The 13,517-nt window shown below is 45.3% G+C and overlaps 1 protein-coding gene across 1 annotated transcript in view; it reads left to right on the top strand.

Moving 5' to 3' along the window:
* The window catches only part of TDP1 (tyrosyl-DNA phosphodiesterase 1), a 95,158-nt gene that overhangs the window by 15,494 nt on the left and 66,147 nt on the right, over window positions 1-13,517 (top strand). The window contains exons 5-8 of the mRNA XM_007944527.1: window positions 215-249; window positions 8,602-8,694; window positions 11,865-12,032; window positions 12,484-12,562. Coding sequence (XP_007942718.1) covers window positions 215-249; window positions 8,602-8,694; window positions 11,865-12,032; window positions 12,484-12,562 — 375 coding nt within the window. The remainder of the gene's footprint in view (window positions 1-214; window positions 250-8,601; window positions 8,695-11,864; window positions 12,033-12,483; window positions 12,563-13,517) is intronic.

Raw genomic sequence — 13,517 nt, forward strand, 5'->3', positions numbered from 1 at the left:
AATTAAAAATGAAGTATGTGCTAGATTATTCTGGATAACTTTGTCACACACACCACCCCCAAAATGTGTCTCCGTGGCTGCTGTTGGAAAGGCTGTCTTGTTGTTTGAGGGCTTGCTCACTAGGGGGCAGTGAAAGGTTTGTTTTTTGGGTTTTTTTTTTTTAAGTTGGATATTATTAGTGAGGAAATAAATGACATCTTCCTTTTTGTCCTAGGCAAAACTGGATATTGCATTTGGAACACACCACACGTAAGCAATTTTTATGAAATGGGGGGAGGTTTCAATAGATCAAAGCAGGCTGTTCCAGAAAGTACCCTTAGAAAGACAAGCATGCAATGGATTTGCTGGGGGATGAATAAACTGTCAGTAAGGATGTTGGTTAAGTTGTTTTTCAATAGCTTAAGGCAAAATACTGAGGCTCTGGCTCTCAATGTGAAACATGAACCTGTGACTCCTCACTTTCTACCTCTGTTTAGAACATTTTTATACCTGACTCAAGGGGCAGGGGATATACTGTAGTCATGTGGTCCTTGTGGTTAAAGACTGCATGTCTGCCTCTCAGGTCAGGTGCCTGCAGATTTCACTACTTTAAACAGTCCTGTGATTTTTATAAGAGCCCTGAACTATGGTAAATAGAAATATTGCTAGGTCAACTACATGCTGTGAGTGAGAAAACACTATTTTACAAAATATTGTCAACTTAAGAGGCTGATTGCAATGCAGTGAATTATTTAATGTAGCGCTTTTAGCCATGAATGATCTTGTGACTCTCACAAAATGATTGGGTGGGGCTATGCAAATAAGGTGCTCGTGGCCTACAAGGGGATTGGACAGTTTACTGACAATGCAGTAATGTGCATAGAACCCTTATGGAGGTGGGACCATGCAAATAAGGTGTATGGAACCTAATGAGCACAGCTTGCTCAGTTTTGCCATCCTGCTAGGCTTTTAAAAAGAGCCAATCTCAGAGCAGAAAGGGACCCCACTACCATCAAGAAAGAAGAGCCAGGAATGGAGTGTATCCTTTGGACCCAGGGTCCCTACACTGAGATCTTGCTACACACAGGAGACAGTTATTAACAAGTGCAAGATGATGAGAAGGAGCGAAAGAATCAGAATCAGGAGACCAGCATGAGACAGCATGGTTGGCTTCCCACCCAAGGAGCACAGTAGCTGCAGTGGGTGTGCTGGCCTGTGGAGCTGGATAGCTGAGTGGCTTTGGTCAAGAGGCTTCCTGCAGAGTGGGGTGCCTCTGGGCACTTATCAGTGGAGCTGAGAGCTTTGTAACACTTGCTGAAGCAAGGCAGAGGCCAGGTTTGAGTGGGGCTAAGGGTGGGAGGCCAAGAGGAGCCCCGTGCAGCCCAGAGGAGCTGGGAGAGCGACCCGGCACTGAAGAAGGAGGTTTTGCCTACATGCTTCTTGATCTTCATACTGAGTTGTCACCTGTTACTTCCTTAATAAACCCTGAATTTGGAAGTATCTTCTGTGAGTTCTTTGTGGCTCTTGCAACAAATTATCAGACTCAGCAGAGAGGTAGAGAGTGCCGTTGTCTTTGTTCTCTCATGGTGCTGTAACAGAAATACCACAAGTGGATGGTTTCAACAAACGGGTTTATTCTTGTCCACTTTAGGAGGCTAGAAGTCTAAATTCAGAGTGCTGGCTCTAGGGGCTGGGTGAATCCCTTCACCTTGGGCTTCAGCTCTGCCCCTTAGTCCAGGCCCACTGGAGCTGGAGACCTCTCTTAAATCAGGTAGCTGCTGGCTACTGAGGCTGACAAACCCAAGGCTGTCAGGTAAAACGGCACAGTCCCAAGATTGGCAGGCAACATGACAGGTTCAAGTCCAAGAACAATCACAAGATCAGCAGGCGACATGGTAGGCCACTGGTTTAAGTCCAGGAACTGGAGGTGAAGACTGAGCCAAATGCAAGATTCAAAAGTCAGAGACCGTTCTCAAAGTTTCACCTTATGTACTGGAAACAAGCCACACCCTGAAGGCAGCTACTTAGCTGCTCACAGCAGATTCCACCGTGGAGGTGATTACAGCCTCATCATGGGGAATAACTACATCCAGCTGCCCAGCCACTCAAAACACAGCCAAGCTGACACACAACCTGAACTACCGCAGCCGTGGAAGGCTGGAGGTATGGTGGACCTTCACCTCATACGAATCAGCCTTAGGCTGTTGATGTTGCTTCTGTTTCCCTCTCCTGAAGTTAGACATCGACACTCTCAGACCATTTTTATACTGATGCCGGTCCCAGTTTAAAACACGTCATAAATTTTCTCTGTTAGAGTGATTTTCTGAGACATCATAAAACACAAACAGGAAAAACTTTTCTGATACTTCCTACTTGACATATTGCACCCTGATGCGATATGATTGACTTGATTCCTGTGTGGTTCAGTTTAGATTAACAACTCTTCTATTGACTCTTTCATGTGATTGATTCTGTACATGAAGAAAAGAATCAGACATAGTTCCAATATTTTTGTAAGTCATATCTCTCTGGAAAGGGCTTGTCAAACAAATGTGACAGGACCTCGTCTTTAGACCTGTGGGGAAGGGCGACTTCCTGCTTAGGCATTTTCCTCTAGGTGTATGTTTCTAGGGCAGCAAAGGAATCTCACAGGAGGGAACGTTGATCCTGAGTCATGCCGTGACTGCTGTTTGCCTGATGTTATTGGTGACCTGAAATGATGGCATTGTGTTAGTCTTTTCCCTGTGTGTATGAAACCATATTTACCAATCTGTTTTGAAAAGAAACCAGGGCAGGAGTTGAGCCGTTCTGTAGAGGATACTCATCAGCCACACATGTGTTTTCAGATGGCCTGAGTAAACATCACATTGTCTACCAGCCGTGCCTAATTGGTAGCTTCCATCCAACAGAGGCTAAAGCCTGGGGATTGTGGGATCGAACACTCAGGCACCTAGCTTGGAGGCAAGTTACTCTTTCTACAACAGTGAGCTTACAAAATACTGATTTCAGCAGGGGACACACAGTGTCATCCAGCAAGCTCTCCTGGTTCTGTCATAGGAAACGTTGCAGGAGCAGGAGGGTGACAGTAGTCAGCCTATCTGCCAGTAATGGGTACCACCAAATGGCAGGATTCTTGTCCCCTGCCTCTAGCTGAAACGCTAGTATAAATACTAGTCCTAAAGGCACTTGACTGCTAACCAGAAGGCTGGTGGTTCAAACCCACCAGCCACTCCTCAGAAGGAAGGTTGGGCAACCTACTTCCAAAGTGATAACTGCCTCGGAAACTCAAGGAGGGGTCGCTATGTGTCGGATCCAACTTGATGGCAAATAACAACAAACAAATGACATTTGGCAAGCCCTGTCACCCTGAGCAAGTGTTCCAGTCCCGGGCTTGATAGGCTAGACCACCAGGAGCCTGCTCTGGACGCACATTACATACTAACAGTTGGCACTGCATGGGTCGACTTGCACTGCGTAGAGGTCCAACTTGCAAGGGAGAGCCTGCGTTGCAATTTATCGCCGGTATGCTAAGTCCCAGGAGGGGCTGAGGATGGTGAGGCTACCCCACTGAGCCTATGAGGGCTCCCCTTTCTTTAACACTCTTCACAAGGTTTTTTCGTCCTTCCTTTTCACTCTGTGGATCAGGAGCCTGAGGACTGGAGTAGGGAAGTGAAGCAACTCCCTCAGGTCAGTGGAGGAGACAGAACTAAAATCCCTTGATTCTCATTGAGGTTTTAATTTATTGTTTGCTCACTGCAGAGGTCTTGTTCATTGTTTCCTCTCCTCTGTCCTCCACCTCCTACCACTCGCACACACAGGTCAAACCCATGAGAGTTCTTAGTCCAGAGTTCAGAATGCCTAGGGAAGTCATTATCACCTTTCCCAACTGCCTAGTAGCTGTAGTTCACATTTTGTTAAAATTCCACTATCTTGTAGAAGATTCAGCTCACATCTTGAAATTACTTTTGGTTGCTCATTTCCAAATGCATTAAGAATGACTCATTAAATACTGCCTATGTTCTCGAGACACAGCTCTAAGGAACGTAAAGTGTTCTGAGACAGTAGGTTTTTGTCCTTGGCAGTTTTTAGTCTTTTAATGAGAGAGGCAAGACAAAGACATGAATTAGAAAAAGAGAAGAGGCTGTCGTTTCCAGCTCATGCCTGATGGGGTCCCGCGACAGTAAGCGCTAGGCAGACGGTGTTTGAGAGCACTCATGTTGGCAGACGTGGGCTGACCACGTATTCAGCAAATCATATGGGAGTGCTCAAGATGCACCCCTCATCCTCCAGGAGACGGTAGACTTGGTGTTTACAACATATGTCTTCTTTCCTTGTCTCACTCCCAGTGGTGCAAGGATAACGTCCTCAGCTGCTAACCAAGTAGTTGGCAACTCAGGTCCACCCAGACACACCACGGCAAAGTCCTGGCAGTCTACCACTGAAAACTCAGCCATTCAAAACCCTGTGGAGCACAGATCTAGTGTGAGACACACAGGGTCACTGTGAGTCAGCGTCATCTCAGCACCACCTGGAGGTGATCAGTGGCCAGGGCTGTAGTAGTTTCTCTCAGCGTCTGAGAATTCCAGGGTTCTTCAGTTCCCCCAGAGCTGGGAGCAGAGTCACTTCTCGTGACCCTAAGAATGAAAGGAAGAGGAAGCTAAAGCAGCTGAGGGTTGGATGTCCTGATTTCCCAGGAACCGGTAACCGACCACAGGATGACCACCATCCCTCTTTGCGTAGCCTGACCTCCCACCAAGCATCCTTGAGTCCCCTTCTCTCACCAAGGCAGTCTCTCCACACCTGACTCTTGCCCCAGGTGTGTGAAGGGGCACCTCTAGCCGTCCGCCCCATGGAAGCTGGGGGCAGGGAGAGGAGGATCCCAGCATGTGTGAGCCAAGCAAGCTCTCCCCCTGGCTGATTTTGCAACCAGGATAAATTGCTGTCACCTGTCCCAGCCACAGATGCAGTTGTAAAGTGGGAGTGATAGCATCTTTCCTCAGCTGTGAGGATTAAACATGTTACCTGCTGTGGAGCCTTCTAGAAGGGGCCTGACGTGTCGGCATACCACAGGAGCGTGCATTCTCTCTCCCTTCCCAGGGCTAGCCTCAGGGTGGGAAATGTTCCTTTGCTGCCCCCACAGCTTGGCAGATAGAGATGCAGGTTAACTCTCTTCAAGGGGAACCTCATTCCTTGCCTTTCTTTAAAAAAAAAAAAAGGCATCAGTGGACTCCAACTCATGGTGACCCGCGTGTGTCAGGGTAGAACTGTGCCCACGGGGTTTTCAGTGGCTGGGTTTTGGAAGTAGATCACCAGGCCTTTCTTCTAAGGCACCTCGGGTGGACTCAAACCTCTGACCTTTCAGGCAGCAGCCGAGTGCATTAACCATTTGTACCGCCCAGAAACTCCTGCCCTTATTTAGTCTTCAACTGTGACCTTATTAACATGTACTGTTTTGTCTTACGAGAAACTTCATGTGGCTCCCCTTAAATTATTTCATGGTTCTGTTTGATGGGATTTGCTGACATCAGTGCATGGTTTCCCCAGTAATTGATGCCTTGATTAATGGAAATATTTGTAAAACTCTTATCATGCATCCATCACTGCCTTAGTCTTCATTGCAGTCACCTGCTGCTTTGGCAACTATGTATGTAAGTTTCCCCAGATTTCAGGGAGCACATTTCATGAATGGAAGGAAGATGGCTGAACAGCTGTCATTTCTCCAACTTTACATTTATTTGTCGTTTGCCAGCTTTAGCTTGACTTCCCGTTCTGGCAAGAGCTGACTCTCTCGTTCTCTTTTCTGTTCCTGTGTGCTTTTCCTTCCCTTTTTATCCTAACCTCATCCTGACCAAATAGTATTCGTGTTTTTGTTCCTTTGGAGAGAACCAGTGGTTCGGTTTTTTTCCCACGTGTGAACTGAGTCACATCAGTTAGTATTAAATAGCACTTTGGCCTCAGTGGAAACAATAAAATGACTCAAGACAGTTACTCCCTTGAGGAATGATTTTCTAGTAGATGAAAGAGAACTTAGCTTCTTGAAATAATTACAAAACCATAGGGAGACCAAAAATCATCCAACACTACACTGTACAATAAAGCCAGGCCCCAGAGGAATAATGAAAATGTGTCTGTGAGAGTGTTTTACATTCAGCAGGATGCATTTTTCATTTCATTCCCACTACAGGCCCATGAAGTCAACAAAGTAGGGTCAACTCTTCATGTTCCAGGTGAGAGTGGAGGCTGAGGGATGTAGCATAGTGGCTAAGACACTTGCCTGCTAACCAGACGGCTGGCGGTTCAAACCCACCAGCCACTCCTCGGAAGGAAGGTTGGGCAATCCTACTTCTGTAGTGATACTGCCTCGGAAACCCAAGGAGGGGTCGCTATGAGTCGGGGCCGACTCGACGGCACATAACAACAACATAACAGGGTCATGCCACTTCCACATGCAAACACTGGAGCTCAGGTCTTCAGACTTCAGTAGGAAGCTTTTATATATATCTCATTCCCTCTCCCTGGAGGTAACATAAGAGAAATATGTGTGATGACTGCCTGAGGAACATGTGTAGAACAGAGAGGACTTAAACTACCCTTGAGTTAATGGAGAAGAAAGGAGAAGGCCAACCTGAAGCCTAAATGCCCACTGGTAACAAATAGCATTTATGGAATATGACAAAAATCAGTCTAAGGAAGTGAAGCGTCTCTTGAACCCTAACCACATCCACAGTAAGAAATGCATGTGACATCTCAGTCCTCTGCACGCCAGCACACCTGGGTGGTGGGGTGACGTCCCGGCCCCCTGCACACCTGGGTGACGGGGTGACGTCCCGGCCCCCTACACGCCTGGGTGACGGGGTGACGTCCCGGACCCCTGCATGCTGGCACACCTGAGTGGTGGAGTGACATCTCAGTCCTCTGCATGCAGGCATACCTGAATAATGAGACAAAAATTTCAGTACTTAATTTAAATATATCCAATATGCTCTGATATTTTATTTTAATTTTTTTTCTACAAAACTATACTTGGAATTCAATAGTGACGTCACTAATAGACTTTAAGAGATCTTTTTTTTTTTTTTTTTTTAAGTTTTTTCCCTTCACCCAAGTAGTACGTGTCTACCCTCCCTCACGACCCACCCCAGTAGCCATCAAAGAATTTTTTTTTTTTTTTGTGAAACCCTTTCCTTGGCTTTTTATAACAGTGGTCTCATACAGTGTTTGTTCTTTTGTGACTATCTTCACTCAGCATAATGGCCTCCAAGTGCATCCATGTTATGAGATGTTCACAGATTCATCATTGTTCTTTAATGTTGCATAGTATTCTAGTGTGTGTAGGTACCATAGTTTGTTGATCCATTCCTCCACTGATGGGCATTCAGGTTGTTTCCGTCTTTTTGCTAGTGGATAGCGCTACAGTGAACAGGGGTGTGCATATATCTGTTTTTATTTCTCTAAGATATGTATCTACTAGTGGGATTGCTGGATCATACGGTATTTCTCTTTCCAACTTTTAAGGAAGAGCCATACCAGTTTCCACTGTGGTTGTACCATTTTACAGTCCCACCAATGGTGCATGAAGGTTCTCGTCTCTCCACACTTGTCAGAATTTGCTGTTTTCTGTTTGCTATTAGTGTTGTCAATTTTTTTTAATTGCTAGCCACAACACACCAATACATGTGACTGTACTCAATATCGACAAGAGGGTTCCTACTGGGATTCATAGCAACTTGATGCCGAGTAGATAACACAGGGCCTGACTCACTAAGTGGGACAAAAGTGCCTTTACTACCAACTACTTGGAGCATTTGGGAAGGTTATTTTCTATCTATCACTTAGGCAAACTATTGTAATGGTGATGTACAGAAAAGGGGAAGGCCTCAACGAGATGGATTGACACAGTGGCTGTGACAATGGGCTCAAGTATAGCAAGGGTTGTGAGGCTGACACAGGACCAGGCAGGGTTTCGTTCTGCTGTGCATGGGGTCACTGTGAGTGGGAGCCGACTCAACGGCACCTAAGAGCAACAACAACAAATACATATAGGCAGCATTGAACATTTTGATCAAACATTTTATAGAAGAATCTTGATCAAAAGGGGAAAATGCAGAATAGAATTTAAAGTTCTTACAGTCTCAAGCCTTTCTGGAGCCATGGATGGATTCCTGAAACTATTGCCCTAAGGGAATCTTTAAACCTTAAACCAAAAATTTCCCTTGAAGCCTTCTTAAAACCTAACAGTAAGTAGTCCAACTTAACTAAAAAAGGATGTCTGCCTTGAGCATTGTGCTCTTTGAAGAACTACATGGGATCAAATGACAACAGCACCTCGAAAGGTTGGGTAAGAATCCTGGAGGCAGTGAGTTCATGTTAATGAGGAGGAATACTCAGAAACGGAGGGAGAGTAGGTGCGGGAGACTGGTTGCACAACGCAACGAATGTGATCAGCGTCACTGAATTGCACATGTGGACGTGGTTGGGTTGGTGCATGTTTTGCTGTGTATATTCTCAACAAAAGAAAAATAAATGTAGGTAATACATAGTAGTTGGGAGAGTTCCTTTAGCAGCTCCATTTGCATTGAGATAGTTCTGCTAATGCTCTTTGATCCCCTCTCTGTTTTAAAGGAAGATGATGCTCCTGCTCTATGAAGAAGGCCTCCGGGTTGTCATCCACACCGCCAACCTCATCCATGCTGACTGGCACCAGAAAACTCAAGGGTGTGTGGGGTTCTCTTCATCTCCTGGCGGTTGCTGTGTGTGCTGAGAAGGGTTGAAAGCCGGAATGTTCACTCTGTTCTTTCAGTGTTTTTAATTGTAAAATCACATGCCCTAGGAGGAGAGGTGTATGCAGAAAAGGCTTGTTTTCCCCTTCTGCACTCCCCCCGTTCCACTCTCTTGAGGTAACCAGTGTTAACAGTTTGGTGTAAAATCATCCACCACTATCTTCAGTATACATGTAGGTGCATATAAAGACGTTTATGTGAGGTTGAAGGAACTCTGGTGGTGCGTGGTTAAGCACTGGCTGCCAACCAAAAGGTTGGCAGTTTGAACCCACCCAGTGGCTCCCTGAGAGAACGACCTGGTGATCTCCCTGCAGGAAGATGACGGCCTAGGAAACCCTGTGGGCGGTTCTGCTCTGTCCACAGTCCCCGAGTTGAAATTCACTCAGCACTTGACAACAGCAGGTGTGGGTTTATAAATGGGTTCTATGCTTTATAACCAGAGTTTACTTTAACTAGGCAACTACGCCTTTGCCCCTCCAATAGCTTCTAAGCCAGATTTTCTCCCTCAAATGCAGAGTTGAGTTTTGGGACTCTTGTAGCCCATGGGAAAGGAAATTTGGAGGAGTATAGATGGGATAGTGCATAAAGCATTTGGCTGCTAACCTTCTGGTCAGTGGTTCAAACCCACCAACCGATCCACAGAAGGGAGATGGGGCGATGTACTTCCGTAAAGATTTACTGCCTCGGAAAGCCAGCAGGGGTCACTATGTGTCAGGATTGACTTGATGGCAGTGAGTCAGGTTTGGTCTGGTTTATACCTAGTTCCTAGGGAAACAGTAATTAATGTAACTGAAGGAATTTGTCAAGATGATCCTCAACCTTATGAGGCCAAGGAATCATCCCAGCCCTTCCCTCTGTCTCCTGGTAGAGTTTCAGTCATTTCAGAGGTCAGAGGCAGAGGCCCAGAGAGGTCATTTGACCTGCCCAAAATGGCACAGCCAGTTATAGACAGATCTGGGTTCAAGGCCTTGGCCTTTACTCTTGTCGTAATGTACTACCACCTGTGCAAGAGGTCTCCTTAGGTGAGCAAGGAGAGTATGTCATGCTGCCCTACTAGGAAAATACACAGAGTTCAGAAGACACAGCCAAGGGTCCTTAAAGTTCTGGATGCTCCTACCCAGGTGACCTTCATCTCACCAGCCCCCTTTGAGGGCTGACAGGTAAAAGAAATTAGGCTGTTTTCCTTTTGGTGGAAAGGGTAGAACTGGGGAGAAGTAGCCCCAGAAGGGGAAGAAAGCAGTAACAGCTGGTACTTAGAGTGTTCGTGTAAGTGGGACCCTACTCCTTCATTACTTTGTATGAGTCATCCTAACAGCCAGTGAGGCAGGACCGTGGACCCTCCCTGCTTTACAACTGAGGAAATTGAGGCACAGAGGTGCAATGCCATACTTTTTGTCACCATGAAGCAGCTTGTGGGAGTTGTGTTTGCTTCCCGTTTGTGGGTATAGTATAGGAGTTTGCCAAAGTGCAGTTGTTTTCCTTTGGGAGAGAGAACTGATCAAATGAAAGATGTCTTGGTTTTTAATGTCTTTTTACTGAATTGACTGTTCAAAAGTTTGAGAGTAATATTAATGCCGTTAAGGACAGTATATACTCATTGCTGACACCAGAAAGTATAGGATATAAAAATATCTCAAACTGCTGTAACACGTTGTGGTTAGGCACCACCAGGTCAGCTCTAACTCACAGCAGCCCTGTCTGTGGACAACAGAACCAGCCCCCACCCAACCCTGTACCAGCCTCGAGTCCTGTGCTTGAACCCATCGGTGCAGCCACTGTGCGTGTCCATCTTGCTGAGGGGCTTCCCCTTTTTTTGCTGACCCTCTGCTTTACCAAGCATAATATCCTTCAGGGACTGGGCCCTTCTGACAGCATGACCAAAGTAGGTGAGACGAAGTCTGGCTGATCTTGCTTCTAAGGAGCGTTCTGGCTGTACTTCTTCCAGGACCGATTTATTTGTTGTTCTGGCAGTCTGTGGTATTTTCAGTTCTTCCCCAACACCACAGCTCAAAGGCATCAACTCTTCTTCAGTCTTCCTTATTCATTGTCCTGCTTCTACATGTATATGATGAGGTGATTGAAAATACCATGGCTTGGGTTAGATGCACCTTGTCTTCCAAGTGACGTCCTTGCTTCTTAACACTTTGAAGAGGTCGTGTGCGGCAGGTTTGCCCAGTGCAGTATATTGTTTCATCTCCTGACTGCTGCTTCCACGGTTGTTGGTTATGGATCCAAGTAAATGAAATCTTTGACAACTTCGATCTTTTTTCTGTTTATCATGGTGCTGCTTATTGGTCCAGTTGTGAGGACTTTTGTTTTCGTTGTGTTGAAGTGTAATCCGTGCTCATGACTGTAGTCTTTGTTCTTCATCAGTAAGTGCTTCAAGTCCTCTTCACTTTCAGCAAGCAAGGTTATGTCATCTGCATATTGCAGGTTGTTAATGGGTCTTCCTCCAATCCTGATGCTGCATTCTTCATATAGTCCAGCTTCTTGGATTTGCTCAGTATACAGATTAATAAATAAGTATGGTGAAAGGATACATTACTGCTATAGCATATATGTTGTGAAAATGAGCTTGTTTATTGAAAATAGATTTGCCCGTTTTCTTACTACAGATAACATTCGATTATTTTTCCATTTGACTAAAGAACTCCATTGACACAGACACGGGCAAACGCTTGCTGGGGTTGCCATAGGTGGTGTGGATTCGCTATGACAGCAGGAGTGGAACTCAAACTGTTGTCACCAAGCCTTAGAAAGCAGGAGAGAGGTGTGGAGGTGAGAAGAGAAATAAGGAAAGAGTGGAGGAATGAGAGGGAGAGTGGTTGGGTGTGAGTTAGCAGAAGTAAGCAGAGGCAGACTTTTGTTGGGTCTTAAGGTCATGGTGATAGGCGTTGAAAAATTATTCTGAATTGATGGGAAGCCAGTGAGTGGCGTGATTGGATTTCCTGTCCTAAAAATGACACTGCTTACCACATGGAGATGCCTACTGAGGGTGAACCTCTTCGTTAGGATGAATGCATAATCGGTGCAGAGACGTCATTTGGTCAGTTGTGTTACTTTCTACCAAAGGGTTTTCTTTGGGGTTTTTTTTTTGTATTCCAGCGTATGGCTGAGCCCCTTGTACCCACGAATTGGCCATGGAACTCACGGATCTGGAGAATCAACAACACATTTTAAAGCCGACCTCATCGGTTACTTGATGGCTTATAATGCTCCTTCCCTAAAGGAGTGGATCGATACCATCCAGGAGCATGATCTTTCTGGAACAAAGTACGTGCCATCTTACCAATAGGGGGTGCTCATGACGGGTTAATACCTTGAGAGCCACTGGAGGTCTGGGATGCAGGGGGGCATGGAAAGAGGGGGTGACAGTTGGCTGTACTCCCTGGGTGATGACGGAATGTGAGCAGATTCCGGTTCTTGGGTGTTAAAATTGAGGCCAGTAAATCTTCCTCTCGTCTTCAGCCACCCGCTGGAGTACTCATAAAAGCAGCAAGGTCTTTGCCTGGTACCTCTCACCTTGTAGGCCTTCTACCGTATATGGTTTTGCTGGAAAAATGAGATTACACATCGGTTACTACAGCCAAAGAGGCATCATAAGAAAATGGATTGGCATTTAGAACGTTTCATGATTGTATTATACTTCTCACATGCACTTGGTGATGTTTGGGTGCCCAAATCACATCATTACATACCATAGCTTACGTATGATGTTTTTTAGTGTGTACCTTGTCGGATCAACCCCAGGACGCTTCCAAGGAAATCAGAAAGACAATTGGGGACATTTTAGACTTCGTAAGGTAACAGCTTTTCTTTTTTTTTTTTCCCTTAGTGTGTATTCTCAGCCTCATTATCCTGGGTGAATAGCAGGCACTTGACAAATTGACCATTTAACTGTAGGTTTCTGTAATGACTTGTAATGTTTTGTTTTGCCTTGTTTGTAGGTACAGAGTAGATGGGTTTGACTGACATAACTGTGTGGACTGTTTGTTTAGTGTTGATTTTTTGAAATGAGGATAATTAAAGGCTTCTTCTTGTGCAGGAAGCATTGTAGCTAGTGGCTATTCCACATTTCAAGGCTTTTCAATACAGAAATTGAACACAGAACCAAAACCAGTGTCGTATAAAGGCTGTGACTGAGCTATAATATACTTTGTTTACAAAACCAGTGCCCTTCAGGGACTCGTAATTATAAAAATGACATCTGCTGCTGGCATGAAAAATGAACAGGCAAAGGTCTTTAACAAATAAAACAGCAAGTAAGTTGGAGATTAACACTATCATCATCTCTTTAGGAGACTGCTTATTATCCTTAATAAATTCCCTGAAGTGGTGTTCTTAAAAGCCTTATCTCTCATTCCCTCAATTATTTATGATATATGAGAATTCCCCTCGGTTAACTAACTTTTTCATTTAATTTTCCTTTTTGAAATGGGGCCACAGCTTACAGCAGGCAAGATCTCAAAGATCCTCATTTCTTAACCTGTAGAGGGAGGAGAGCACTAAGGCCGTGTAGACGCGTTCGAGGGACGTGCCCATGCTGGGCTCCAGATCCCGTTACTTAGAAGTCACGTGGCCTTGGCTTGTTGCTAACCTGTCTTGTCAACTCTAAGTGTGCATAATAATGGGAATCTCCAACCATTCTGTAATTACACACCGAAGTACAGAGGCATTAAATGAAACAATGAAGGTAAAACAGTGCAGTGTGAAACAGAGGTTAAGCATTCAGAAGCATCAGTAACTATCTGTGGTTTA

Source organism: Orycteropus afer, unplaced genomic scaffold, assembly GCF_000298275.1.
Source record: "Orycteropus afer afer isolate SDZICR_OR568_19922 unplaced genomic scaffold, OryAfe1.0 scaffold00127, whole genome shotgun sequence".
NCBI lineage: Eukaryota > Metazoa > Chordata > Mammalia > Tubulidentata > Orycteropodidae > Orycteropus > Orycteropus afer.